Source organism: Poecile atricapillus, chromosome 1 (assembly GCF_030490865.1).
Source record: "Poecile atricapillus isolate bPoeAtr1 chromosome 1, bPoeAtr1.hap1, whole genome shotgun sequence".
NCBI classification, from domain to species: Eukaryota; Metazoa; Chordata; class Aves; order Passeriformes; family Paridae; genus Poecile; species Poecile atricapillus.
This window is the reverse complement of record NC_081249.1, coordinates 119,163,165-119,190,443: the sequence shown is the minus strand read 5'-3', so window position 1 is coordinate 119,190,443 and position 27,279 is coordinate 119,163,165. Positions and strand designations below refer to the sequence as shown.

At 45.1% G+C, this 27,279-nt stretch overlaps 1 protein-coding gene across 1 annotated transcript in view; it reads right to left on the bottom strand.

Annotated features, from left to right (window-relative positions):
* Positions 1 to 5,938: 5,938 nt before the first annotated feature.
* LOC131581264 (F-actin-monooxygenase MICAL2-like) overlaps positions 5,939 to 27,279 on the bottom strand; it is a 29,688-nt gene continuing 8,347 nt past the window's right edge. Inside the window, exons 6-13 of the mRNA XM_058843380.1 lie at positions 25,606 to 26,062; positions 24,745 to 25,488; positions 20,973 to 21,067; positions 18,958 to 19,050; positions 17,450 to 17,543; positions 12,000 to 12,099; positions 10,772 to 10,845; positions 5,939 to 9,115 (exon numbers count right to left, since the gene is read on the bottom strand). Of these exons, the coding sequence (XP_058699363.1) occupies positions 8,931 to 9,115; positions 10,772 to 10,845; positions 12,000 to 12,099; positions 17,450 to 17,543; positions 18,958 to 19,050; positions 20,973 to 21,067; positions 24,745 to 25,488; positions 25,606 to 26,062 (1,842 nt within the window). The 3' untranslated portion in view covers positions 5,939 to 8,930. The remainder of the gene's footprint in view (positions 9,116 to 10,771; positions 10,846 to 11,999; positions 12,100 to 17,449; positions 17,544 to 18,957; positions 19,051 to 20,972; positions 21,068 to 24,744; positions 25,489 to 25,605; positions 26,063 to 27,279) is intronic.

Here is a 27,279-nt window from a genome sequence, read left to right as displayed (position 1 = left end):
CGGCTCTGAACGGAAGCGGAATTATTTCAAGCATTTGAGGCAGCTCCTGCTCCGCTCTCCCGGCTCTCCCGCTCCTTCCCTCCCTCCTCCCGCCCTGCCTCCCGCCGGGGAGGGCCCGCTGCCCTGGCACGGCGGCTCCGGGCCGAGCATCGGGCAGCGCCTCGGTCTCTGCCCCATCCCCGGCTCCTGCTCCATCCCCGGGCCCTGCTCCATCCCCTGCTTCATCCCCGGCCTTATCCCCGTCCCTGCCCCATCCCCTGCCCCATCCCCTGCTCCATCCCGGGCCCTGCTCCATCCCCTGCTTCATCCCCGGCCCTGCCCCATCCCCTGCCCCATCCCCTGCCCCATCCCCTGCCCCATCCCCTGCCCCATCCCCTGCTCCATCCCCGGGCCCTGCTCCATCCCCTGCTCCATCCCCGGGCCCTGCTCCATCCCCTGCTTCGTCCCCGGGCCCTGCTCCATCCCCTGCTCCATCCCTGCCCCATCCCCTGCCCCATCCCTGCTCCATCCCTTGCTCCATCCTCTGCCCCATCCCCTGTTCCATCCCCTGCCCCATCCCCTGCTCCATCCCTGGGCCCTGCCCCATCCCCTGCTCCATCCCTGCTCCATCCCCGGCCGGGCGGGTGAGCACCCTGGCTGGGTGACACGCAGGAGGGTGCCAGGAGCCGAAAGGTGCATGCGGACAGTGTCAGGGCTCAGGCCGTTCAGCTCATCCCCAGGGTGAAGGGGCTGAAGGACGGCAGTGTCACAGCTGCCAGCAGATGTTCCTACATCCTGTGCCAGCACCCACAGAGAAACAGAACCATGGCTGTGCTTGGAAGGGTCTTAGAGATAAACCAGTTTGCAACACTCTGCCATGGGCAGGGGCACCTTCAATTAAATTTGGCTGTTCAAAGCCTCATTTAACCTGGCCTTGAGCACTGCCAGGGATGGAGTGTCCAGAGCTTCTCTGGAGAGCTTCATCGGAGCCTCCCCACCCTCCCAGTAAAGAATTTCTTGCTAATATCTTGTCTAAAGCTACATTCTTCAGCCTAAGGCTATTTCCCCTCCTTCTGTCACTACCTACCCATGTAAGAAGTCCCTCTCCAGGTGTCTTGTAACCCCCCTTTAGGGACTGGAAGGCTGCCAGGTCTCCCTGGAGCAGTCCCCAGGCTGAACAACCCCAACTTTCCCAGCCTGAATTCATGGCAGAGGTGCTCCAGCCCTCTGAGCACCTTGGTGGCCTCCTCTGGACATGCTCCATCAAGTTCATCTCTCTTGTGTTGGAGGCCCCAGATCTGGACACACAGAAGAACTCCTGAAGTAATAAAGTGTCATGAAATGGTTTCCTGCAAGTTAAAGCTCAAGCTTACTGCATACATTTCAGTCTGGATGACATTTTGCAAAGCTCTTCTGCCTGCAGTTTCCAGCTGTGTCTGTGGTGAGAAGCAGCAGGCACAGTCATACACACAAAACAAAACAACTGTTGTAGTCAGAGCACTATAAAAAGCCTGTGGAAAGGTGGCTTAGCACAGTAGAATGCCTATACCAGCCCTGCTTTGATTTGCAGATGAGCAGCTTAAGGGAGAAGTACGTTTCAAACAGATAATTTGCTGTGACTGGTTCAGGAGGCATCCAGGACTGGAACAGCATTAATGTCATCTGGATGCACTACTTTCACTTACCACTTAATCACCTGATTAACAATTCAGGCAAAAAGCCACACACACTTCATGCAAATATCTAGCTATCCATTAGGCATAATAAGTGAAATGAAATTACCATGAGGATATTTCTAAATCAGCCAGTAATTGTTGTGTTTTTACAAGCTGGTAATGTTGGTTAGCTGATGAGGGGTACACATCAATGCCTGTTTCTTGCATGCAGTTAGTATGTGCCCTGGAGAAAAACTCTCTTCATCCCTCCTGCCATCAGTTCTAGGCAGGAATGAGCCCAAGCCTTAGCACAAGCCTTTCCTTACGCTGGCTCTGGTTCATAGCACCAGTTATCTCTCGGGCCTCTTGCCTACGAATTTCAGCCTGAATTTCACACATTATTCTCTTTTTGCTGATACAGTGTGTGCATTAGGAGATGAACAGTTTTGAATCATTTTTAAGAACATAATGCAGTTTCAAATGGAGAAGTGCACACATCAAGCTATTTTTAAAACACTCCTGTAAATCTGTGGCATATACAAGCAGAGCAGTGACCCAGCTGAATCTCCATTGGGAGCCAAATGACTATACATGGATGTCAGGAGAGGATGCTGTGGGCACAGTAGAAGAGAGAGCATTTTGGCAAGCTCTCCTGTACCCCTGTGTTTGTGGTAAATACAGAAGGAACAAGGCAGATACCTCACAAAGAGCAGCAGGTTCTGGGCTGTGCACTGCAGGGCGGTCAGAATTCAACATGAATTTGCCAAGTCCCTCAAAAAACTCTTGAAAAGACCCAGAATCTTTCCTATTTCTCAACACTCGGTATATGTAAATTAATGATAAACACAGCATTGCTTATTTAATAGCCTCGTGAGCTGTGGGAGTTGGACATCACAAGGGGAAAAAGATTAAATGAAACAATGTGTTTAAATGAACTTTAGCAGATCTGGAAACTCAAATACTGTGTGCTTTAAGAAATGATGCTAAAGCAGCAGCCAGATCCAGAGTTTACAGTAGTTATGATTTTGGGATTTCTCTTGGGATTTCTGTGCAGTTCATTGTCTGTAACATTACTGCAGTATTTTTCCAGTTTCTCTTTGAGAATACTTACAACATTTCCCCCCCCGTATCTTAAATTTAGAATTACACATGTTGCCTTTTTTTTTTTTCTTTTTATGTAGGAATATATATGAACATATAGCCTTAAATTAATACTGCATTCATCACAAAAGGCTTTGTAGATATACACAAGGTCTAAGTTCTGGCCTTAAATTAATATTGCATTCATCACTAAAGGCTTTATAGGTGGGCACAAGGTCGAAGTCATGGCAGCTATGGGGATGGAGCCTGCTGTGCTCTGTATTTGACAATGGAATTCTTGCAGGATCATGCCCCCTGATCCCAGCACAGGCCAGGGCAGGCAGCAGGCTGCTGTTCAGGCTGGCCCTGCTGCAGCTGGCACAGAGAAATGCGGAGCAGACCGTGGCAGCTCTCACCACGCTGCCTGTCAGCGCCTTGTTCGGACACATGAGCCAAACATTACATCAAATTAATTGCATCCTGCTCACAGACGTACTTTTGCAGGCAATAAAAGGTGGCTAAGTCCCCACCCTTCAAATAATTCTTATTCACATGCATATCTGTCCATGCACAGCTGGTTTTTATTTCTTTTAATATGAGACTCAGAATGCACAGGAGCAGAGTTTTACTTTCCCAAGGAAACGGAAGAGGCAAGGTATGTAATATCCCAACCACGGGCTAGGCTAGCAAGAAAGAGCAGCTAAGCTGCTTAAGACTGTGCAATAAATCATTCACTTGCCTTACAGTCCTCCCCTAACATTTTTCTCCTAGGTGTAGCCCTGCTCCAGCCTTTTGACCATTTGGTCATTTAAAGAACGGAAGCGGAATTTTTAAAAGCGATTTATCAACTTGCTGCTGCTGTGCTTGCCTGCAGGAACACCCTTTGCTGACTTCAAGAAGAGGAGAACTAGACCAAAGCCTACACATTTTATTTTCCTGAGCACTTGCAGTCAGCCCCTGGCCTGCCAGCCCTGTGTGGTGAATTTCTGAACGTGCCCACCCCTCCCTGAGTTAAGAGCACAGCAGAGGAGCCTGCAGAGCAGAGAAGGTGTTTCCACACCCCCTCAGTGTGGCTGCTTTGGAACAGCACAAAGCCTCACAGCAGGCATGAAAGGGGTCCAAATTTTCATTGCCAGCATCACCTAAAACTCACATTGCCAGCATCACCTAAAACTCACGCTTGAGGAAAAATTTCTTTCCAGCTCACAAAGTGAGATTAAGATTGGGCATATTCATATGCTGGAATTTGAAGCACAGCTATGCTTTCTACTCTAACTTCTTTGGTATAAGAATATTCTGTGTAAATTATTTAACAAAATAATATAGTTTTATAAAAGTAACAGAGGATTTCCAAACAGATTCTTAAAACATATGATGAATTTTTGTTGTACACCAAGGAGCAGAATAGATAGGCTAAGATGTGATGAGGAAAATATACACAAAAGATAAAAGATAACGTGTTGTATACAGCCACAGAAGTTAATAATTCAAAAGCTTCAGAGGAAAAAAAGTGGGTTTAAAACTTTTTGGTAAAATGGGAATGCTGTCCTGTAATTCACTACTTTTGGTAACATGTTACATCAATTAATTATTTACAAAAACTGGGCCAACTTTACTTGCATTTACAACTGCCCTTCTTGAGACAGTTTTAGGAAAAAAAAAATCAGTATTATGGTTTGGTTATTTTTCCTAACAAGTGCCAGTTGTACCCTTCATCTGGGCCTGCATTTATGTACAGGTGTGTCACATGAATATTCCAGCAAGCACACAGGGCCAGCAGGTCTCTGTGTAGCTCATTAGAAGCAACAGAAGGAACCACAATTTCTTTCATAAATACCAGGCAAAGAGACCTGGGTGAAATCCAGCAAATCTCTTGCCCTTCATGAAGTATTTGCCAGGAGCCAGGCCGGTGGGATGTGGCTGCCATGAAAACTGAAGGAGCACGTTTGGCAAACTCAGTGTGCCAAACCATGCCAGAGTGTGCCAAAGCCAGCAGGATTTTAACATCTGCAGCTCTAGATCTTAACAGAAGCAAAGCCTTAAACGATATGCAGAGTCTCCAGTCTGCTATGCCACGTCCTGTCACTTGCCCAGGCAAGGAAGAAAATGGTGTATCTTTCTGGAAAAGGGCTGCTAAAGCAGTGTGAAAATCTCAGCTGAAATCAGACATGCATTGGGCTGCAAAGCGCAAGTTTCAAGGCACAAGACCCCTAAATTTGTGTCCTATTGTCAAACACAGTAAAAATCAGTGAGGTGTCCCTTTACCTTGGTGGCAAATGGATTGGTCTTGATTCAAACAATGATTTACAAAATTGTTTTCCCGAGCTTTTTACAGAATCACAGAATTGTTTCAGTTTGAACAGACCTTTAGGATCAGGTCCAGCCATTAACCCAGTACTGCCAAATCCACCACCAAACCATGTCCCTAAGCACCACCTGAGCTTCTTTCGAGCTGTGACCTTTGAACAGGGGACAAGGAAGGTGTGTGCACGTACTGTGAGCCTCAGTAAATTCCTGTGGTGGCATTTCTACCCTGCTCCTGGGCCAGAAAAATCCACAAGATGGCAGGGAAAGGACATTGAAAGGAAAATCTCAGTTCAGAGATGCCAGAAATGACTTTGACCTCTGAAGAGAAGCAGCTGTCTGTCTGTCCTGAGAGGAGGAGAGACCTCTCAGTCAGTCCAGAATCACTGAGCAGGGGATAATCGTGCTGACCCCAGTCTTGCTCATCCTCTTCTCTCCTCTGGGCAGCACACTGTCTTGGGCTGGAAGGCTCTTCCACTGCTAGAAAGCAGCAAAACAAGATGACCTGAGAGATAAACTCAGTGGCATTTGAAAATTGACAATTTGTTGACACTTATGATGTTGATCACCATTTGATGGATGCTTTTCCTTTTTCAAGTCTTCAAGGAGCTGTTATAATGTTGAAATGTTATAATTTATGCATCAAGCACAAGGAAACCAGCTGGGGAATTCCCCTGTGTGGAAGTTGGGGTTTGTAATCTCTTCTGCTAAAGATGCCCCCTAACCTCAGAGTGCCATTATTTGTGAACCACAAAGGGAATCTGTGCAGTGCAAGATGCTGTGATTTCCTTACCAGTACAGGAGTTCTGAGGGTGATTTCATTTCTGACCTGTAGATCTGTCCTCATCACACATTATGGTGCTGTGTCAGTGGAGAGGAACTTCTGTGGAAATGATTCAGGGACTTCAAAGAGTGAGACAGAATTTTATTCTTTCAAATAGAAAATTTCTCACCAGCAGCCCATTTAGACACACTCGGTACATTCCAGCACAACACATTATACCCCGAAATAACAGTGCCATGAACTCAGAAATTAACAACTCTATTATAAATAGCCAAGTTACAGAAAAGATTGAGCAGCAAGAAAACTGATAACCAAACCAGTGGTTAAATGCATTTCTAATACAAGCCAACCATGTGAAGTTGACCTGTGAACAGTGCACATGGCTTCTCTTTCTCTTTAACCCCTTCTCTACTCTCACAGTACACAAAGACCTGCTTTAGGAGATTTAAATTTTCTAAATCACTTGCGCAGTTTATTTTTGGATGTAATCCTGTGAGGTACTCAAGATCAGGCAGGGCAGCAGCAGCCTGACAGGTTTTCCCACCCAAGAGCAGGCAGTTTTGGGTGGAGATGTGTAACAACCACAGAGCATCCAGAAAAGCGTTTCTTTAGCAAAGAATATTTTTGATGCCCATAAAGTTCTGGTGGCCCTCATCTTCTGTGGACTCTGATACTCTCAAGAATGCAAATCTTTGGAGCTAAAGGGATAGCAGCCTTTGGAGTTTGGTTTCATAGCTGAGCAGGTATCTGCTGTAAACTGAAATCCCAGGGTTTATCTGCAACAGCAGCACTAATGGGAGTGCACTTCTTAATTGTGAAAGTGAGGTGAAAAAAACAATCTCTGATATAACTGGAGATTCCTGCAGAACTCTCCTCCTGGGCAAAGCTCTTTCAAACTTTTTTAAAATACCTTGAAATCAGGATGACTCTGACAGAAAATGGTGACATTTCCTAGACTGTCTTGTGTCTACAGGACTGCATGAGGCAGGACTGGGGACAGTGATAAAACCCAGAAATCTCCTCTGCAAGACTGGAAATACCAGCAGATCTCAACAGAGAAAATGAATATATTTATTGCTGCCCTGCCTCTCCTACTTTGTGTCAGTCTTAAGTAATAGAGTTAGTTTAAAAAATCAGTCACTGCAATCCATCTCAGTAAAAATGTCATCTGAAGATCAGGTAGAGCTTAGACTATGAATGAGAGGGGGAAGAAAAAAGTCTGGTGCTTATTTTGGAACACATTTAAGGGTTCTTCCCTTCTTCCATGTCTTTTCACTGTGACGAAAGACAAATTATATGTTAAAGCCCTGAATGCTGTGTTTTAAGGGTATCCCTTCAAGTTATGGTCTGAGAACATTGTTTAAAATCTTAATTCATATTTTATTGCTAACTGTTTACCAAATTTATAAATCTGTGTACTCTGCAATGCACAGCTTTGCTGTACACAGCTCTTAGAAATACACATTTTTCAATCAAAATTGGAGACAACATCCAAACTGTAAAATGTAACCAGACACTCTTGCCCTCTTTAAACAGTGTAATAAATAAATATAAATAAACATTGCAGAGCAATACCATAAAGCTTGCACCAGCAGAGGTATATTATTTATCTGTGGCCAACAGCAAAAACTTGCTTCTACATTTAGAAAGGGCATTTCAAATTTCTTGCAATAGAGAAAAAAACCAAAAAACAACAACAAACCCAACAAATCCCTGAAGATAACTCATAAATTATTGTGACAGGATCCAGTGTCTGTTACTTTACCAGTACCACCAAGAGATTTTTCAGTTTAAAGCTTTTTTAACAGGAATTCTTCTCTCTTTGGCTGTACCATAGGCAGATGCTGCAAATTAGCACCATTCACAACATAATGAGAACATCAAATCTTCTCAGAGCACGAGGTAAAATGATATCAAAAAAACACCAAAAAAAAAACCCCAGTCTTTCAGTTTCCCCTTGTTTTTTCCAGTTTGAAAATCTAGTGCATCACACATACAGTTGGGAATATTACCAATCTCAAATTGCAGAATTATCTCAGATTTAAGAGGTTACTTAAATCAGGAGAATTTCTGCATGCTCTTTTGCCAATATCTACAAATGCATGTACAAAAAAGATAGGAGATGGTCCCTTTAAGCAAAAAATATGCATATATTCTCAAGCAGCAAGATAAATGCAATTTAAATACACTCACAATATTTTCTGCCAAATGTTGATATTAAAAACTCAACATTTTTTGCAGTCCTTTCATGGGGTCATTCTCGGGGAGAATTAACTGCTATAGCATTTATCACACCCAACAATACCATCTGTGATCTATTTTATGAAGAAATTGTAAAGTCTGTCATAGTAAAGTCTGCCCTATAAATATCAATTGGGTCTGAATTACTATTTTTAAGTTATCTTTTATCTTGTTTTAAAGACCTTCATCTCTGATATACAGAAACTTTTTTGAGCATGTAACAGCTGTAAGGATAGTCACCCCTATGATAATCCCTTACCATTTTACCAAATGCAGGGATTTAATATTGCTTGAACTTCTTGTTCAAAAATACACAGTGCAATAAACTTATAAATACCTGAAAAATTAATTTCTGACATTGCATTTACAGTAGTTTTAGTAAGTGCTTATATGTAGTCATTAGTCAAATGACTCTTCCTCCACCAGAAATAAAGACTAACCCTGTTTTTATGAGGTGCTTGTTTTCTGACTTTTCTATAGTTGACCATGGCTTGGCTGTGCCAAAATATTAACAAAGGCACACAGAGATTCAGACAAACAGACGGAAAGTAAGGCTCTCTCAGAAATACTAAATGATGTCATCGTGTTCCTCAGAAACTCCACTCTCAGCATTAAAATAAAATTCCAGTAGGATAATGGAGCTCTGATTTCCCTTTCACAGACCCTGGTGCCCACCAGACAGACAAATTCAGCCCAAATCTGTATCCCAGTGATGCTCTGAGCTGACAGTGAAATGACTGTCTCTGCCATAAGCAAAAGAACCGCTCGATAACAAAACATGTTTCCCAAATAAGCAGATTTTCAATTTGAATTCCTTCATTTTCCAGCAGACTGTATCTCCATGGCAGGGAATACTGCTGCAAGGATGTTTATTTGCATGTGGCTGTTTAAATCCTGCTCAGCTGATAGCCTGTAGATAATATAAAGCTTTCCAAGTGCTGGTCTTCTGCTCTTTCTTTCACTCTCTGCTCTTCTAAGGCACACACGAGTCTGTCCCTTTCTTCAACCACCTTCATCATCTCAGTAAAAATTTCATCCTCCTCGTTCAGATCCAGCTCATCTTTAAGGCTATCTGCAAGGTCACAAAAAAGAGCTTGAGAACCAGATCAGTGTTTGCATTTTAACTGTTAGCGCACAGCTTGAATTAGCATTATATTCAATGCCAAATGTAGTCCAGAGCAGTTAGCATTGTTAAAGTTACAGTTCAGGGAAATTTTCTCCTGAATTTGGGCCATCTGAAGTTGACCATTAGGCTTCCTAGGGTCTAGAATAAATCTTTTAGCAAAATTTAGACTGGAAGGGATAGGAAAAGCACTACCTAATTGCAGAAGCAATTAAGCTGTAGATTAAATTTAGCTTATAAGGTAAAAATCCCAACATGAAATGTAGTACCTGTAAGAAAATGGAAAGCATTTTTCAGAAAATGTACTGAAAACTGCCGTCTCTTGCAATCCACATACCTAGAACACAACAGGATATTTGGGGGTACTCAGTGCTCTGGAACCACTCTGTGCCTGCATTGCTCCTCCCCGTGCTCCTTTTCAAGTCCCAAATGAAAGGAGGAGCCCAAGCTGTAATCCCAAGCACCTCAAAGCAGTTCCAAAATATTATCCAGCAGTGCTGGTAAGAGCAGATACCCTCCTCTGCTCAGGGGGCTGAGGAGGTTACTCCCCATTGCTGGCTGGCCAGCTGGTCAGTGTCCATCACCACTGTCCACCATCACCAGTGCCCATCACCAGTGTCCATCACCACCAGTGTCCATCACCAGTGTCCATCACCAGTGTCCATCATCACCAGTGCCCATCATCAGTGTCCATCATCACCAGTGTCCATCCCCTGTGTCTCCATCACCAGTGTCCATCACCACCAGTGTCCATCACCAGTGTCCATCCCCTGTGTCTCCATCACCAGTGTTCATCACCAGTGTCCATCACCAGTGCCCATCCCCAGTGTCCATCATCACCAGTGTCCATCACCAGTGTCCATCATCCCCAGTGTCCATCATCACCAGTGTCCATCACCAGTGTCCATCCCCAGTGTCCATCCCCAGTGTCTCCATCCCCAGTGTCCATCACCAGTGTCCATCACCAGTGTCTCCATCCCCAGTGTCTCCATCCCCAGTGTCCATCCCCAGTGTCCATCCCCAGTGCCCATCACCAGTGCCCATCACCAGTGTCTCCATCCCCAGTGCCCATCCCCAGTGTCCATCCCCTGTGTCCATCACCACCAGTGTACATCCCCAGTGTCCATCCCCAGTGCCCATCCCCAGTGCCCATCACCAGTGTCTCCATCCCCAGTGTCCATCCCCAGTGCCCATCCCCAGTGTCCATCCCCAGTGTCCATCACCACCAGTGTCCATCCCCAGTGCCCATCCCCAGTGCCCATCCCCAGTGCCCATCACCAGTGTCTCCATCCCCAGTGCCCATCACCAGTGTCCATCACCAGTGTCCATCCCCAGTGTCCATCACCACCAGTGTCCATCACCAGCTGGACACTGCTGGCTGCAGAGCACGGCTGCAATTGCTCATGCAGTGCTTCTGCTGCAGCTCAGTGCACAGCTGGTCAGGCCAGCTGGGCTGTCCTGAGCACTCACAAGAGAACATCTCACGTTCTGCTGGCTGAGCTGCAGCCAGAGGAGCACAGGAGCCTCAGCCAGCTCTTTTCAGAGCAAACAGGGTTGGCACGGTTGGTCCCTGTGGGCTGGAGCACACTGTCCCCTTTCACTTACCATCAATGGCCATCTTCTCTCTCAGCTGTTGCTCCAGCCTGCTTTGCTGGTCCTCCAGTTCTAGCTCTTGGGCTCTGGGTGTAGCAAAAAGAGTTAAAGAAGCAGCTTTTTTTCAGTGAAGACACACATGTTATTATCATTTCAGTTAGGAGATTCTGTGTTTGCTCCTCATGGGCTGCCAACACTAAAAGCTTTGCCTGTGCCAGCATCTCCAGAGCAGCTCCAGAAGTAGCACTGCCACCTTTCACAGTAGCTCTGGGGTTACACTCCCCCACACAGCAGTGCTTAAAGCTCTGAACCATCTGGGCTTTGCTGGTGGCACAGTGCAATTCTGCATAGGGCTGAACCCACACATGAAGGGCCTGAGGAACTGACACGTGAACACCTCCAAACAACAACATTTTGTGTCCTGCAGTGCTAAAAGCAGCCCACTGTTGCCTTTTTAACTCACAGAGTGAGAAGAAAGCATTGCTACCACAGCAGCAGCACCAGCACAGCTGGGGAGAAACTGTCTGAGAAACTGGGGTGCGGCTGGAGCTCAGGGACCTGGAAATGATAAATGGCAATGGCAAAGCCTGCACAAGTGGGAAACCCAGGGCTGAGTGAGGACTGCTGAGGCTCCCATCGCCTTCCCACACTGCCCACCAAGAGTGGAGAAAACAGCTGAGCATCCCCAGCTGTCTCGAGGGGGTTTGCAGGGAGGCAAGGTGAGGGAGCAAACATTGCTTCCATCAGCCTCAGCAGTGGCACCTGAGGTGGGGTTTTATTAACTTCTTGTGCTGGTGTATCTGCTTGTTCCATGGCTGTAGAAAATTTCTAGAGGGGCATTTTATTGACTTGTGTTGGTGTATCTGCTTGTTCCATGGCTGTAGTGAATTTCTAGATCCTTTTTCTCCTATGTCCAACAAAACCAGATGAATTTGTCAGACTGTTTTTCTCCCCAGGGAAGGTGCCCTGGTGTTCATCAGACCCACATTATGTGAAGGCCTCTCTGTGCCACACTGGTTCAGAGCATTGTACAGAACTGAAATGTCTGAACCACTGTGAGAGGGAAGGGTGAGGAGGCCTCAGCTGCAGATCTGTGTTCAGAACAGGTTGTAGCTGCTCTGGATGTTATTCCTCAGCTGTCTCAAACGCAGCAGGAAGGTGTTCAGGTGTACAGGGAGTTGGGAGTATGTTTTTTCCCTCTCCCCTCCCATCTTTAATAGCAATGCTTGTCCTTACTTACATAATCAGGAGCTCAGACTCATAGCGCATTAATTTATTCTTCTCCATGACCAGCTCAAACCATTCATGCAGCATCTGATTTTCATCCTTTGTGCCTGAATCTGTGTGAAAGAGGAGACTTCAGTGTGTGTGCTTCACCAGCTTTCTTTCCACTGCTTTTGCCAGCTAAGCTCTCTTTCAATAGTCCTCCTGTGTAAGCCTACATGACTTCAAATGGAGATGGTTTTGCTGTGTGCAACCTGCCCCAGTAATGGCTGAGTACAACAGGTATGACATTTTTCTCTGGTTTTGGCTGACAATTGTGGCTTCTTGCAGCTAAAGGTGCATTGGATTTTAGAACACTTTTGTCCTAAAGCTTTTCCTTTCAGATAATCACACAGACTTTAGCAGGCTCTGTTTGTGTCTCTTAGCTCTGCCTTTGATGAGACACTGCCTCTGGTGAAACTGGGCTTCAGAGCTGAGCTGTGTCTCAGTGGATATTCCATTAACACCATCAGGATGCACACATGGCCAGCAGCAACTCAATCCCTGCTTCCAGTGGACACCAGGCACACCACCAAACCCTCTGCAAATTTCCCTTCACTTGTCAAGCGGCCTCTAAATCTGCATCTGCTTTGGGTGACAAATCCGTGGTTACTGCGTGGTTTTATAACGCTTTGGGCATCACTGACAGACAGCCTTCCTCCCAAAGAGCTCACAGCTTGATTCTGCCTTGCTGAAGAAAAGGGTGGATCTCTTTCATCGGTAGGGACCTTCACTCCCCTGAAATACCATCTGTACAAAACTCTTTGGCAATGAAGAGCCCCTGGGTGTTTTCAAATGGCAAGTCAGAGCACATATGCATTTCTTTTCCTTGCTGTCCCTTTTAACATCCTCGTGACTTCACATTTTCCATTCATTTTTTAATGAAACAAAGCCTCCCCCCGTGCCTCCAGTGCAGGATGACAGGGACAGTGGTGGCACTGCCAGCACTCCTCCCACATCTGTGCTGCCCGTTCCTGCCTGCTGCACAAAGTGGGGATCACTTGCAGGAAGCCAATACCCCACACTGCTCCAGGCTGAGGCTGCAGTCCAAGTGACACTCTGGCACCTTCAGAAGCACAGAGCCAGCAGCCAGCCCGTGGCCCTGCCCCAACCCATGGTATCTGCACTCCCCACCACACATGGGAGCAGACATGGCCAGATTTAGGATGAAGCAAAGGGAGTACTGCCAGCAGGCAGGGGAACACGCTCTCTCTTCCTCAGTCCTTGCATCACAATGCTAGATAACTGAGAATAACATCCCCACAAACCAGCCTGGCTGTTTTCTGTGGATGGAAGCTTGTATGATTTCTCCTGCTTTATTTCACACCACTGAGAGCACTGGAACTCAACCCAAAAGGTCTCAGGTTAAAGCTCCAGAGACACCAATTACAAGAGAACCATTAAACTAGATTACCAAGCACAGCCAGAGTCCTGGGCAGTTCAGCAGTGTTTCTGATGCCTTTCCGTTGTCATTTTGAAACGTGCCATTTTTTGCCCCAGGGGTTACCCTCTTGTCTCTACAGCTTCAGCTGCCCCTCGCTCCAAGGTGAGAGCCAGGCCTTGACTCCACTGAGAATCAGCAGTTTAAAGCCCATCTCCTTGGGGTGCCACCCCATGAAGCCCTTTGTTCCACCTTCCTGAGGCAGGGGAGCTGCTGGGTGTTTGGGATCAGCAGCCCCTCTGCATGCCATCACCATCATCCCAGGAGCCCAGGCCAGCTCCTGCCAGCAGGGAGGAGCCACCTGGGCCCCCACAGCCAGGACACAGTGGGGCTGGCAGGGCTGCAGGCTTGTCACCAGGACTCCACCCCGACTGGAAATCCCCAGTAAACTGGAGGATAAAACAGTGGGAGAAGGCAGAGCAATCTCTCTCCCACTCCTGCCTCCATTAGAACCTGGCAGTAATGGGTGTGCTGCTGTGGGATCTGCCAGCTCAGCAAGTGCTGATAAAGAGCATCTTCTCAGAGTGACTGCAGGAGCTGTCCCTGCTGGGACATGCCAAGTTCTCACCCATCCAGCTCAGGGATGCAGCACTCAGAGCCTCAGGCCTTCGTGTGCCACCATAAGAAACAGTGGCACCATCAAAATTTGATCTATTTTTATTGTCAGTAAAAACACTGCAATTGCTATTGTGCGTAAGTGTGGCACAGACACAAAAGCTTATTGTTCCATTCTTGCTGCTTCCTGGTTTAGGCTAAAATATTCCTTCTTTTAACTTTTCCTCTTTACACTTTGAAAGCTCTGTAACTCTAACAAAAGGTTGTGTATTGTAGGTTGATTGAGGCAAGCAGAGCTAATGCACTTTTCAAAAAAAACATTAATTTTTGCACAATCCTCAGTGCAAGATGAAATAAAAGTAGCTCTTCTCTTGCCTTCTCTTCCATCCCACAGAATTCCCCCCGAGTGTCCCCAGGGGCATCTTCTTCCTATGCTTTTCAAATGTTTGTCACCACCCATGTTAATACTTATTTAAGTATGATGGAGTGCTTGTTGCCTTCTGAGGGCAGAACAAACCAAAGAAGCATTTTTGGACAATGCAGTTCAACAGATGTTATTTACAGGTTAGAGGGAAAACAGTTTGTGAGTTTGTTTTGTGAGCCACGTTGGCTTTTCCCTACAGCATTGCTACAGCAAACCTTTCCTCCTGGTTTGCCCAAGTCTCCTCTGACTGAGATCCTTTTGAAAGGATCTTCCTTTTGACATTCTTCTAATGACATCATAGGTATTTCTATTTTCATCACCTTTTAGGGAATTGTATAGGCTGTGGAGGAGTATTTACTGAACACTCCTCTCAAAACCTGAACCTTCTGCTCTCCAGATTGACGCTTCACTGTTCCTCCTTACAGTCACCACCCAGTAAAGGGATCTTGGCCAGTTTGCACCATTTTAGGTACAGTTAAACCTCATATTCCTTATTTCTGCAGCTTGCAACTGATTTCTTTTGACTCTGTTGAAAATTCCAAGACACCTCGGATGTGTTTTTTGTGAAATCAGAAACTAGCCACAACATGTGCAGATACTTGTTCACCTTCCAAAGCATTTCTTAACGTTCTCTCAACACAGGTTTTCTTCTTTACCGTCATCACTCATGACTTGTTCGCTCAACTGAGCCCTTATGCTAATTTTGGTGCAAAACGTGTTTTGAAATTTTTATTTCTGTGTTTTGTTGTAGGCAGGAGCTCTCCATAAGCCTTCACAAATGTCAGTGGAAAACAAAGCAACGGTACATCAGTGATTTATTATTTGGTATTTTGAAGCAGAATAAAGGAAATAACGAGCATGAAAAATTATTCCTGGGACTGATATTATTTCTTCTCATTTTTGGGGGGTGATTTTTAGGGGGTTTGTTGCTGGTTTTTTTCCCTCTAATGCATGAATTGTTGTCACTACAATTAGAAGATCATCAAAACCTCATTTTGCTCATCAGTCTTCATGGCAGTTGTTTCGCACCCACGCATGTTCTCTTCTAATTCAGTTGAGGAGCTAATGAATAACTCCCCCTAACAAAGAGGCCATTCATCCCAGGCTCACAGAATTATTAGAGGAGAGTTGCGTAAATGTCACTGAAGACTGGTGTTTGCAGGCCTGCCTCTAAATTTGGTTATTCACAACCTTTGCAGCTCAATATTATTGCTTAACTGTGATCGTTTTCTAATTACCTTAATAATACCTATTAAATCACTTGAATTGCATAAGCGCAGACCTGCTTAAATGCAACTTAACCTAATAAACACTGGTCATTCATTAAACAATAAGGCTTGTTATTTTTAGGGAGCTTGAACAGAATATTAAACTCACCGATTCCTGCATCATGACACATATGTTACTACGAGCAACAAAGCACTCACATTTCATCTGGGAAGCTCATGGCTTCGTGCTCGTGCACCAGAAGAGTTATTGAGAGGCAGTAACATCCTGTGTTTCAGTATCTGCCCTATTTGTAACTGGCCACCTACACACAAACAATCAACGGGGAGAAAAAACCAGTACTTTCACCTTAATGAGGGCAATCCAATTACCAGGGATGGTAAGAGAATGAGAAGCATCGATCTCTTGGCAGACAGCCTTCTCCAGGAAATGCGGTTGTCAAAACAGCAACAACAAGAAGTGGCTCTAGGCCATTTATCCTGTGTCTATCCCAAGAGCTAGAAGCTTCTTGCCCCTCTGTATTCTTGTGGTTTCCAAAAATCACCCACTTTTTTACAAATCGGAAGTAAAAATCTAACTCTCCAAATTCTCACAGCCTTTTTGGCAGACTGTCTCATGGGCAGTAAGAGGGAGATGCTGTTTGATAAAGGGTTATGATTTCATTTAAGAAAAATAGATGATAAATTTTTAAATAAAATTTGGAATAGACGTTTATATTTATTAACTAGTTTCCTAGAACTGACATGGTCCATTCTAGGAAATCAGTAATAAATGTAAAGGGTTGGGTGAATGCTGTCTTGCTGAACAGATCAGTGCAGTGTCAGAATAGGGGTGAGTGTGAAATATGGCATTAAAAAGGCCAGCATGGAGGGGTTGGACTGGATTGCCTGGTTAAGACAACAACAAGATCAGGTGCCAAAACATATCTGGGTTTTCTGTGTTGAGCAACTGGCTGTCAGGAAAACAGGAGGCTCAGCTTTCTGGGGTGGAGGTAAATAAAGACACATTTACATGCAGGCTGTCAGTCCCTTCAGCACGGACCCACAGCCCCCTCTGAAGTCCCTTATGGGCACGGTTCACACTGCCAGCCCCATTCTGAGCCTGGCAGGAGCCCGGGGGTCCTGTCCCCCTGCTTCCCCCCTGTGCTGGGGAGCAGTGCCAGGCTGGCCAGGACAGCATCCCAAACCCTGGCTGCTTGGCAGTGTGGCTCAGGGAGGGGAGACCTTCTCTCTGGCTGGGGCCTGGGTGACACCCCTGTCATCCTCTGCCCCCTGGGGAAAAGCTGGGCTCTTGGGGGGTGTGTGTGTTTATGCCTGCAGGCTGCTGTTGCTATAGCATGGCCACTGCTCTAATCATATTAATGGCATTTCACACTCAGGAAAGTCATTAAGGACTCCGTTACTAGGCACGGGCTGCTGCTGGCTTGGTAACTGAGATACAGCTCCTGGAAACCTCACTGGTTCCCTCCACAAGATGAAATTAAGCTCTGGATGGGATTTAAATAAATAAAAATATAGGGGGGTGGGGCGACGTTGGGGGAAATGAAAATTCAGGTTCAATAGCATTGTCAATAATTCCAAATCTGTGAAAACCAACAGAAAATTTAAAGCATTCAATGTAAAGGTGCTTGAGCTAACACAGAGTTTGAGAAAAGGGTTTATCAATAATTTTTGTCCTGCCAGTTATTGTTCCTTTTCAGCTTTTGCACCAAACTATTTCCATGACAACCATGAAAACCCTCTGCTTTGGAACAGGTTAAAAATCCCACCACTTTGTGTACCTGCTTCTCCTCTTAGTTCTCTCTCCAGCTCGACACCAAAAATCTCCAGAGCTCTTTGTCTTTCCTCCAGTTCTTCCAGCTGGCGCTGCACTGCCTGCAAAAATGCAATGATGGAAAAGTTACAGACACAGCTTCAAAATTCTGAGACAAAAGATGGTCTCAGTGCTCAGAGAAACAGCTTGGAAAGGTCTCGGAGGAGTTGTGGCTCTTGCCAACTCATTGAGTGTACCAGGCACCTCAGCAATTTAAATATGCCACTAGGTGTCATTCACAGTTTTATTATCACAGGATCACAGGCACCCAAAACTCTGTTTTCCCTGAGTTGTAGCTCTCCCATTGTAAAAAAGAGATCATAATGTTTCTGTGTCTCACAAGGTGTAAAAAGTCAACACTTCCATATTCAGAGACGTGTATTCTGAGATATTACATAAGTAAAGCTCATAGAAATAGGGAAGGTTTGCAGCTGGAAAGCTCTGCTATGCTATTGTCCATGGGGTTTTGTTTGGTTTGCTTTCATATTTCACCAGCTTTTGACCAGAAGAAAAAGGTCTAATAGCTAAGATGTGACAATTCAGTGGCACTTAAGGAAGGATTTCCACACCCATTGTCCATTCCCTTTGAAATAAGATTTTGAGAGGTGTGGTGGGGATAAAAAGCATGAAACACCTTTAAAAAGGTTGAAATGTCAAAGACAGATGCTCAGCAGTTCCCATTTCAGGCTGTGTTAGGGCATTCCAAGCCAAGCCCTCAGCAACAGCCTAACAAATACAAAAGATCATTCAAAAAGTTTGGACTTGATTGTCTCCACAAAGTATTAAAATAAGAGTAGTCACGTATGCATCTCATGTTACCTGGAGATAATTTACAGTTCTCATTCAAAAACTAAAACATGGCCTCTCTTCCCTTGCATTAAATAGGATACAGCCGAGATCAAATTGTGCAGAAGTGCATTTACAAATCTTAAACTGTAATTGGAAATAATAACACATCAGTAGAGTCCAGAGCTTTCCTAGCATTTTCTGAAGAGAAGGGCCTGTATAAAATGAAGTGACTTTCCATCATTAAGGAAAAAAAATTATCCACTTTCGTTGTTGTAGCAGGGAGAGAACAAAAGCCATCACTGTATTTTTGTATCCTCCTGTAATGCACAGAGGTAATGGCTGAGTTACACTCTACAGGGCTGATGTTATTTCTCCTTTCTGTCTCTTTCCCTCTTCAGCTCCCTTCTCTTATTGCCCAGTCACTCTTCCCTCCTGTTCTTCATGTGCATTTGCAAAATTATGATGGCAATTGTGATGATCTCCAGGGTCTGACATGGATTTGTGCCCCAGAGGGCTACAGGGCCCTGCCACACGCACCCTGCTGCTGCTGCTGCTGGCTGGGGGATTTCAGCAGAGGGCACTGAGCCACCCTGAGGAGTGAAGGGAGGTCAGAGCCCGTTTTGGGCACCCCCATCCTCACCAGTCACTCCTGGAGACCAAGGGGACACCTGTGGGCTACATTGTCACCTGTGCTTTGTGAAGCCTTTTCAGTTCCTCTTGTTTCATCAACTGCTTCGTCTCCTTCTCCAGCCTCCTTCTCTTTCTGAGAGCCCTTTCTGCCTACAAAAGACACAGAAATATGAAAGAAAAAGGCAATCAAAGCACCAGTATGCCCTCAAAGCTCCCCCAGGATCACGGAGCCACTGAGGTTGGGACTGACCCCTGGGGACGGTGTGAGCCCATGCCCTGCCCAGAGCAGGGTGGGCAAAAGGGAAACATCATGTGGGAGCATTTACATGTGTTTGCTCTGCTGGCTGTAAAGCATCACAAACTCCTAAGGCAATCCTGAGTGCCAATAAAATGTTCCCAAATCACAAAGCTGACTGGACACAGCATCCCACCATATGTGGCCGTACCCGGGCTGGGGAAAGCACCAGTTGAAGGAAATTCAACCCACTGCCATTGCTATAGCTAGAAAGAGCTAATTCACATCATGGGGCACTACCTGAAGGCCTGGGAAACCTTCCCTAATGCCATTTCTGTGCTCCATGGCAGAGGTTTTTGCTCTTCCCCAGGGCACAGGTTGCTGCTGTTGGGAGATTGGGACCTTGCCTTGCACCCAAGTGCTTCAAGGCTGTGCTGCTCCCATTTTTGAGGAGGCAGGATCCATGAGCACCACAGGCCTGATAATTAAAACATGAACCAGCCAGGAAGTCACCAAAATTTTTCCCACTGAGCTTTCCCAGAGACAAACAGTGGCAGTGGCAAAAGACCAGTCAGAACTGACATGAGAAGGGATGGTAGGAGGCAGCTGAAAGAAGCACACCGAGTGGGGAATGTGCATCCAAACTGAATCACTGCTAATGCCCATGTGCAACAGCTGATCCTTCCTCCCACTTCTGGCAGCTTCCCTGGAGCTCTGCCTTGTCCCTGCCTGGTCCTGCCCTCCCTGTGGCTGCCTGAACTGCTGGGGGTTGCTTCCATCCAGTTTCCTCCCATGCCTTCCTTCTTTTCTCTGTTTTATTTAAACCTTTTTAAATTCACCTTATTGTACCACAGATTGTCTTTCCTGTAACAGGAAAGATGAGTGAAGAGCCCTGCCACCTCAGCACATCCTGACACAGCTGCTGGGGACAAGTGCTGCCACACATTGCTGTGCTTTGCTTCCTCTCTTTCCACTCACAGTCCCACTCAGCTTTCATATTTCTCAGTGGTTTTCAGTACTTCGTTTTCATTCCTCTTCCCCCTGGCCCCAAAGGCAGCACCTCATACAATTAATTACATTTACTGATATTCTGCGCAGGAAAGAGAGAAACACATTTCTGATGAGCTGTTCAGACAGTAAAAGCTGTGTTTCCTCACGTCAGAGCTGGCTATGGAGGCTTGTAGACCCCCAGCTCCTGCTCCTGCAGCACTTCTCAAATGAATCTGTATTTCCCCAAAGGAAATCTGCATCTGTTTGGTTGATTTTTTCCAACAGTTTGCTTGTTGGGCTACATATTAAGGCCACTTAAGAATCAGCTTCAGAGTGGTTTCAGTGAAACCTGTCTGTTTGTCAAATTAAGACCTCCCTCCTCCATCAGCGCTAGCATAACCTGGGGGAATTAGAGATCAGAACCTGGGGGAATTAGAGATCAGAACCTGGGGGAATTACAGATTAGAACCTGAGGGAATTAGAGATCAGAACCTGGGGGAATTAAAGATCAGAACCTGGGGGAATTAGAGATCAGAACCTGGGGGAATTAGAGATCAGAACCTGGGGGAGTTAGAGATCAGAACCTGGGGGAATTACAGATCAGAACCTGGGGGAATTACAGATTAGAACCTGAGGGAATTAGAGATCAGAACCTGGGGGAATTACAGATCAAAGAGGTAACAGAAATGTTGATGTTCATCTGTCTCAGTGAACTTTCCCTCCAATCCCTGCCTCGAGGAATCGCTGCGTGGTTGAGATCAAAATCACCTGATGAATTTTAGATACAGCCCAGCTAAGGGACTTCTGTTCAAGGAAAACAAACGTTCTGCTTCCAGCTCGGGATTACCTTGTGCATCAACAAAGACTTGGATTCCAAGTCCTCGTCGGAGGATGAAGTGGGATACTCAGTAGCTTGTTTTCTGACAGGTAGGTGTTCCTCTCCTGAAACACAGTAACACAATGGCCAGTGAGGAAAAAAACACTATTCTTTAACTTTAACAGACACCTTGCACCTGCCCTGAGCTCCAATCAGCAGCACCTCGAGCACTTTGGAAATTCAGCTGACAGCACCAATTACATTTCTGATCCCTGTCAAAAACTGTCTGCCTATACATTTTATTTTATTTTTTTTAGGTACTACAAACAAACCAATTAATTCCCTGAGCACCCTGCATGTAGCACGCTGTTCTGAATGCACTCAACATTCATTAAAATGTATATCTAAAGTTAGGCATATTACCCAAATGATTGTATAAGGCTCACTATACAGTGTAATTGAATGCACAAAGTCTGAGCCAGCTCTTAAACAAATTACCCTTATGTGGCTTGTAGCATCTGGCACCCATTTTTACTACATGACATCTGCTCAGTGTAAAATAGTTGGCGTCAGAATGTCTGGTCATATAAAAAAATCACAAATGTAATCAGAAGCAAATGGACTAAGAGAACAGGGCTTTATCACACAGCCTCATGCAACATAAATATTTCATTAATTATGTCTAAACAAACGTCACTTATTTTTCTGCTTTAGGAATATTATCACATCATTGGGCTGTTGATTAAAATGCCATAAGAAGTCAGGAAAATCCATACATCACAACAATACACTCCATAAGGAAAACTCAAAGTCAGCCTTTGGAAGGAGCATGCTTTCAGAATTATAAATTAAATTACATTTAATTGCAGCAATTTTATCATGCCTGTTTTTCCAGCATCTTGTTTCAACTGGGTGTAAATATTTGAATTTCTTCTTAATTTGTCTAATGCATAGCTTCATTCTCTTTATTTCAGAAAATAAAACCTCTTTTGGAACATCTGTCTCTATGCTTCAACCTGCTACAGGGTTAATGATTAACAGCTGGGCATCTTGGAAATGTACATTATTTAAAGCTAACAGTGTTAGTTTCTCTTTGTATCTACAAGGCAACAGTTGGCTTTCTAGGTGTATTCAGATTAAAATCACCTCCCCTTCTCCCAGTGTGGATGTTTCTTCTTTGCCTTGCTCTGGGTCCCAGGCTGAAGTAGGACTTTTGCCTCCAGCCCTAATTTAAACTCAGGATCCAGGAAATGTGTTCATCCCAGACAGTAAAGCAATAAAAGTAAATCCAAGTAATTTGAGGCAGAAATTCTGATTTTAATTTTTTTTTTTCCAGCAATCCCAGTTTTAGAAGCAGCCAGTCCTTGTGCTCAGTGAAGCTGCAAGCTCAGAGGGCTCAGTGGAGCAGGCTTGGGTCCTGCCATCCTTTTTGGGGTGCAGGACAAAACTAACACAAAAATGTTCAAACTTAGGGACTTTCACCGTCATTAAAATCTGGCATTTAGAACTGCAATACTAAAGTTAGATGATAATAATTTTCATCCAAATATACCAAGCCTTAAAACTCAGACTGCTACAGAACTGATCTCAAAGACGTAGCTTCTTTTCCAAATACTAACTCAAGTCTCTAGACTTGGGCTTTCACTTTCCAGGCATCTCATTCCTTCAGATTGGGAGTTATTTATTCTGTATTTCTTATTTCCTAAGTACTCCAGCACCTCCCTGATATCCAAATTAGCCTATGTTATACCTGAGCTTTCCCTGCCCACGGAACAAGACCTGGGATGAAAGTGCAGTGCTTTTGGGAACCTCTCCCTTGCCATGAACATCAAGGTTCTCAATTTCCCAGGAAACATGAGGTCCTCTGAAAAATGAGGGAGGTATTTTATTTTTTTTTCTTTTCCTTAAAGAAATTTTTCTGAAATTTGTGGTAAATTTCAAGAGAGGAAAATAATAACAAGAAGTGTGGGCTAAAGGTTGTCATCACGTTGTGACTAAAGTTTGCCAAGCCTCTGACAAGTGCCTGTATGGGATAAAAATGCCATTTTTGAGAGCCAAGCAGGACTCAGCTCTTTACTAATTTTACTATATGTAGATTTACTCAAATATGAATGTTTTAAAAACTTCAGAGAGCTACAATGTTGAAACATTGAAGGTAACAGATTACTGGGCAAACAGCTAGATAACAGCTTCATTTTCTTCTTTTTTTTCCTAAACAGACTTTGCATTGCCTACATTCAATAATTGTAATAATTGAATAATTTCTCTTTTGGTTTGCACAGTAGAGGAATGCAACACGTTACACCAGCATGTTTTCTCAAAATATTTTCAGCATAAATAAAGTATACCATTATTCAAACCTTGCAAGAACTTCTCCCATTTCAGGACGAGCACAACATACCAATTATTGTAACACCTTTAGTTAAGAGCAAGTCAGGTTTGGCTTAGTTGATGAGGTACAGACCCTGAAAGGGCCTCCCATTTAAGAACACAGTGAGAAGTGTGAGCTAACAACTCTCTGTGGCTTCAGTGCTGTCCTCAACACCTTCTGGCTCAATGGGAATGCCAGGTTCTGTGAGTTGTTGGATAAAGGATGCTCCAAGGGTCCAATCCAAAAATTCAGCACAGAGAGCAGGAGCTATTCCTTCAATTTTAATGAGCTCCAGAACACACACTCCTGTATCTCTGCCTTCCCACAGAGGGTGGCAGCTCTGAAGCAGAAGGGGTGCAGAAGGAGCTGGCAGCTCACTGGGGAAATTTCAGTGGCTTTGCTCTCTACATCCAGGTGTTCCTGCTGGGCACAGCAGCGGGTTTGGAGTCACAGTTTGGGTGGCAGCTTCACAAAGCGAGAAACAAAGTTGTTTAGTTAAATAACTGAGGCTTTCTGCAGTGGGAGGATGGATCACAGAGAAAGACAGGTGGGTGCAGCTCTCATGCCTCATATGTCACACCTGAATCTGGTGCTACTTCATTCTGTCCTGAGCCTGTGCTCAGATCCCTCAGGTTTTCCTTGGTCTGGCATCAATATTTCTTGAGCTTGTCTGCAGTTTTAATACTAACCTTGCTCTTGCAAGCAAACAAGAACATTGATGCCTTTTCACCACTTTTAACCACCCAGATGGACTCACAAGCAGGTCAGAGGAGGTCAATAAGGTGCTGTCTCCTCTCAAATTGAACAACAAGGGGGTATTAATGACAGTGCAGAGCCCCCAAAAGCATGTCCACAGCTCAGTGACAGCAGAGCTGAGGAGACACCTGCTGAGGAAGCACAGACACAGAGCAAAGCTTCTTGCTGCTGTAACCACATTGCTTCAGTCCCTGGTTCCTCATGGGAGGGGAAACAAATGTACTCTGCACTGCAAGAACTGGAGCTTTTGGTGCTTGTCCTTCTGCTTGCCTGCTCTAGTCCCCTTTCCACAGCTCGGTGTCACTGCACAGGCTGCTCTGCCCAGCATCCCACTCTGCCCTGCCACCCCTTCCTTCCACCTCTCGAGGACAATTCCCTGACCCAAACATGTCCCAACAGCAAACCAGACCTGCATCCAGCCAGCTGGTTCTACCTGCAAACCCACTCTGCTCCTTTAAATCTGTAGCAATTCCTCAACTTTAGCCATAAAATGTACTTATTAAGTCTCCTTATGTAGGAAGTAAGTAGAAATTAAACCTATCACACCACAGATGTGTGCCTGCATGGTAAGGCATGGGACTTTTAAAGGTCAAGTGCTATTACACAGTAATAATAGTAATAATAATAATGATAACAGTAATAATAACCACAAAGTAATTCAACTGGGGTCCTCACCTGTGAAAGGATAACATGACCTTTCTGGAGAATGGTCCTTATTGAGGGGCAGAGATGACACCATGGAATTCCGTTCCCTTTCACGAGTTTTGCTTCTCAGTCTGTTGAAGAGTGACCCTTTTTGTGCAGAGTCATCCAGAGTGTCCTTAAAGGAGTTCTTGGGCTCTGGAGATGAAAGAAGAGTGGCCTTTTTCTTACGGATACATATTTCATCCAGGGGAGCTCCTACAGGACTGTCTTCAAAGGTGAACTTTTCTAGGAGTCCTGGGACTTCCTCCATCCTAGTGCAAGCTGCTTTCAGAGGTACATGGGGTGCAGGCCTGTAAGGTGTGAAGAATACCCCTCCCCTGTAATCCCTTAGAGCTGTCTCTTCAGAGCCCACAGGAGAATGAGGCTGACTCGAGTAAGGGCTCCCATCTCCTCCTTCTTTTCCTGCCCCCTCCCTTACTTTAGGATCCTGTGACTGAGTGTTATTGTTGTTCCTGTTCCTTTGCCTCAGGGAATACCCAGAAGTGCTGGGGAAGCTGAAGAAGGCTTGTTCTGAAGAGGCTTTGGCTTTGCTGTCCGAGTCCTGCTTTAACCCTTCTGGAGCTGAGGTTAGAGGCTCCCAAATGGACCTTTTGATGGCATTGGCTATGAGCCTCAGGGGGGATTTTGGCTGGCTGGCCACATGTTCCCGGGAAACCACGTCTGGAACCCTCAGAGCATCCTTTGTGTCCGCTGCTGGAGCTGCTGCAGCACCATCTGCAAACAAGAGAGGCCCAGGGCAAGCAGAGCGTTTGAACTTTCCTTTTCCCCAGGCAGAATCCCTTTTCCCTGGAGCCCAGGGTGTGCTGCTCCCATCCCCTGGACTGCTCCCACCTGGGTGTGCCCTGGGTGAGCCATACCACGCCTGCTGCTGAGTACCAGGCCCCAGCCCCTCTTTGGCCTCCTTTAATTCTTGCTCAAGCTTTTCCTCTGGCTGCCTGGTATTTTTGCCATCTTGCTCTTTCAAATCCAGAGGTGACAGCGCTTCTGTCTTCCCGCTGAAGTGCTCTGGCTCAGAGGTGAATTTCTGTGCTTTCTCCTTCCAGTCCTGGGCTGAGCGTGTCCCAGTGTCCCTGTCTGTGTTTTCAGGCTCACAAAAAGCAGCAGCCAGTGTCCCATTCCCAAGAGGGCTCTGTGGAGGAGCTGTGCTGCTGCTCTGAACAGGACAGTGAGGCACGTAGCAATCTGTGTCTTCAGCCACCTCCCTGGCTTCTTCTTTCCTTTGAAACGCTGAGCTGCAGGGTTCAGAATGTCCTCTTGGAATTTCTGGTGGCTTCTTGTAAGAAGCCAACTGTGAAGTGCATTAAAAAAAAAAAAAATAATCCTTTTAGGGATAATAAAACCACTGTTTTGTGTAGCTTCTATTTCATAAAATATTTTAATCCATTTTAATCTTAACGTAATAGTAATGAACATAGTATTTAATTTCTACATAAATACACATGTAGATGATAAAGTGAGAAAAGCTTTTCTTCCTAAAGGGCTAATATTTCTCTAGGAGTAGGGATCTAATACTACAGGAAATTTTAATAGTCTAAAAATAATGTTATTTATGCTAAGAGTCTGTCATATCTTTATGAATTACCTTTAATATTTTCTTTAGAAAGAAACAGTCCTATCTCCAGGAAAACAGACAAGAGCAGATCTGCTCTATTCTCCTGTGTGTGTTCCAGTTGCATCACCTTAGAGTTTTGAGCAAGCAGAAGAGACCATGATCCATCCTCTCCAAATGTTTTTCTAACATTGCACAGGTTTATGTAGCACAGGTAGGAATGGAAGAAGTGACCCAGAAAAGATTATAAAATGTAAGATGGTAGTTTTAAACAATTCAGTTAGTTCCCTCTCGTGATTATTTTTCCTTTGGAAAAGGTTTAAATTCATTACCCCAGCCACCAAAATCTTCTGCTGAAGAGAGCAACAGGGATAAATCCCCCCTTTATGTAGCCAGCAGAACAGGAGTAAGAGTTCTTCCTTCCTTCTTAAAAGGGAGGCATTTTATCATCAGTGCTATGTGATAATGGATGGTGTGAAGATTGAATTCCTGCTTCCACTTATGTGCCAGATACCCAAATTCACATGGGTGAAGCCATTAATCTGTCTGACTTTTCATTTCCCAGAAGCATCAGAAGCAAGGTAATAATGATTCCACTTGTGTTGGATTCTCCATTTAGCTCGATGACTACAATTGTTACTGGCCAGGATCTCGGATTGAAAAAAAGTGTAAGAAACACAATAAACAAACAAACACCCTCTTAATCCTCACTTTTTAGAGTGAGAAAAAGGCCACTAAGCAGTCACTAGAGCAGGAGGTGAGTGGAGTCACCTCTCCTCATGGCCACGCTGTGTTGTGCAGCTCTGCTCCCCTGGGACCTTCCCTTCCTGGCCCCATTGTCCTGCACTGGATTTCAGCCTCCACCGTGGATGTGGAAGAGTTGATTTTTTCCTGGCACAGGCCCTGAGGTCAAGCAATTCCAGCCATGTTTAAGCCAAGGGTGAGGACAAGTGTCC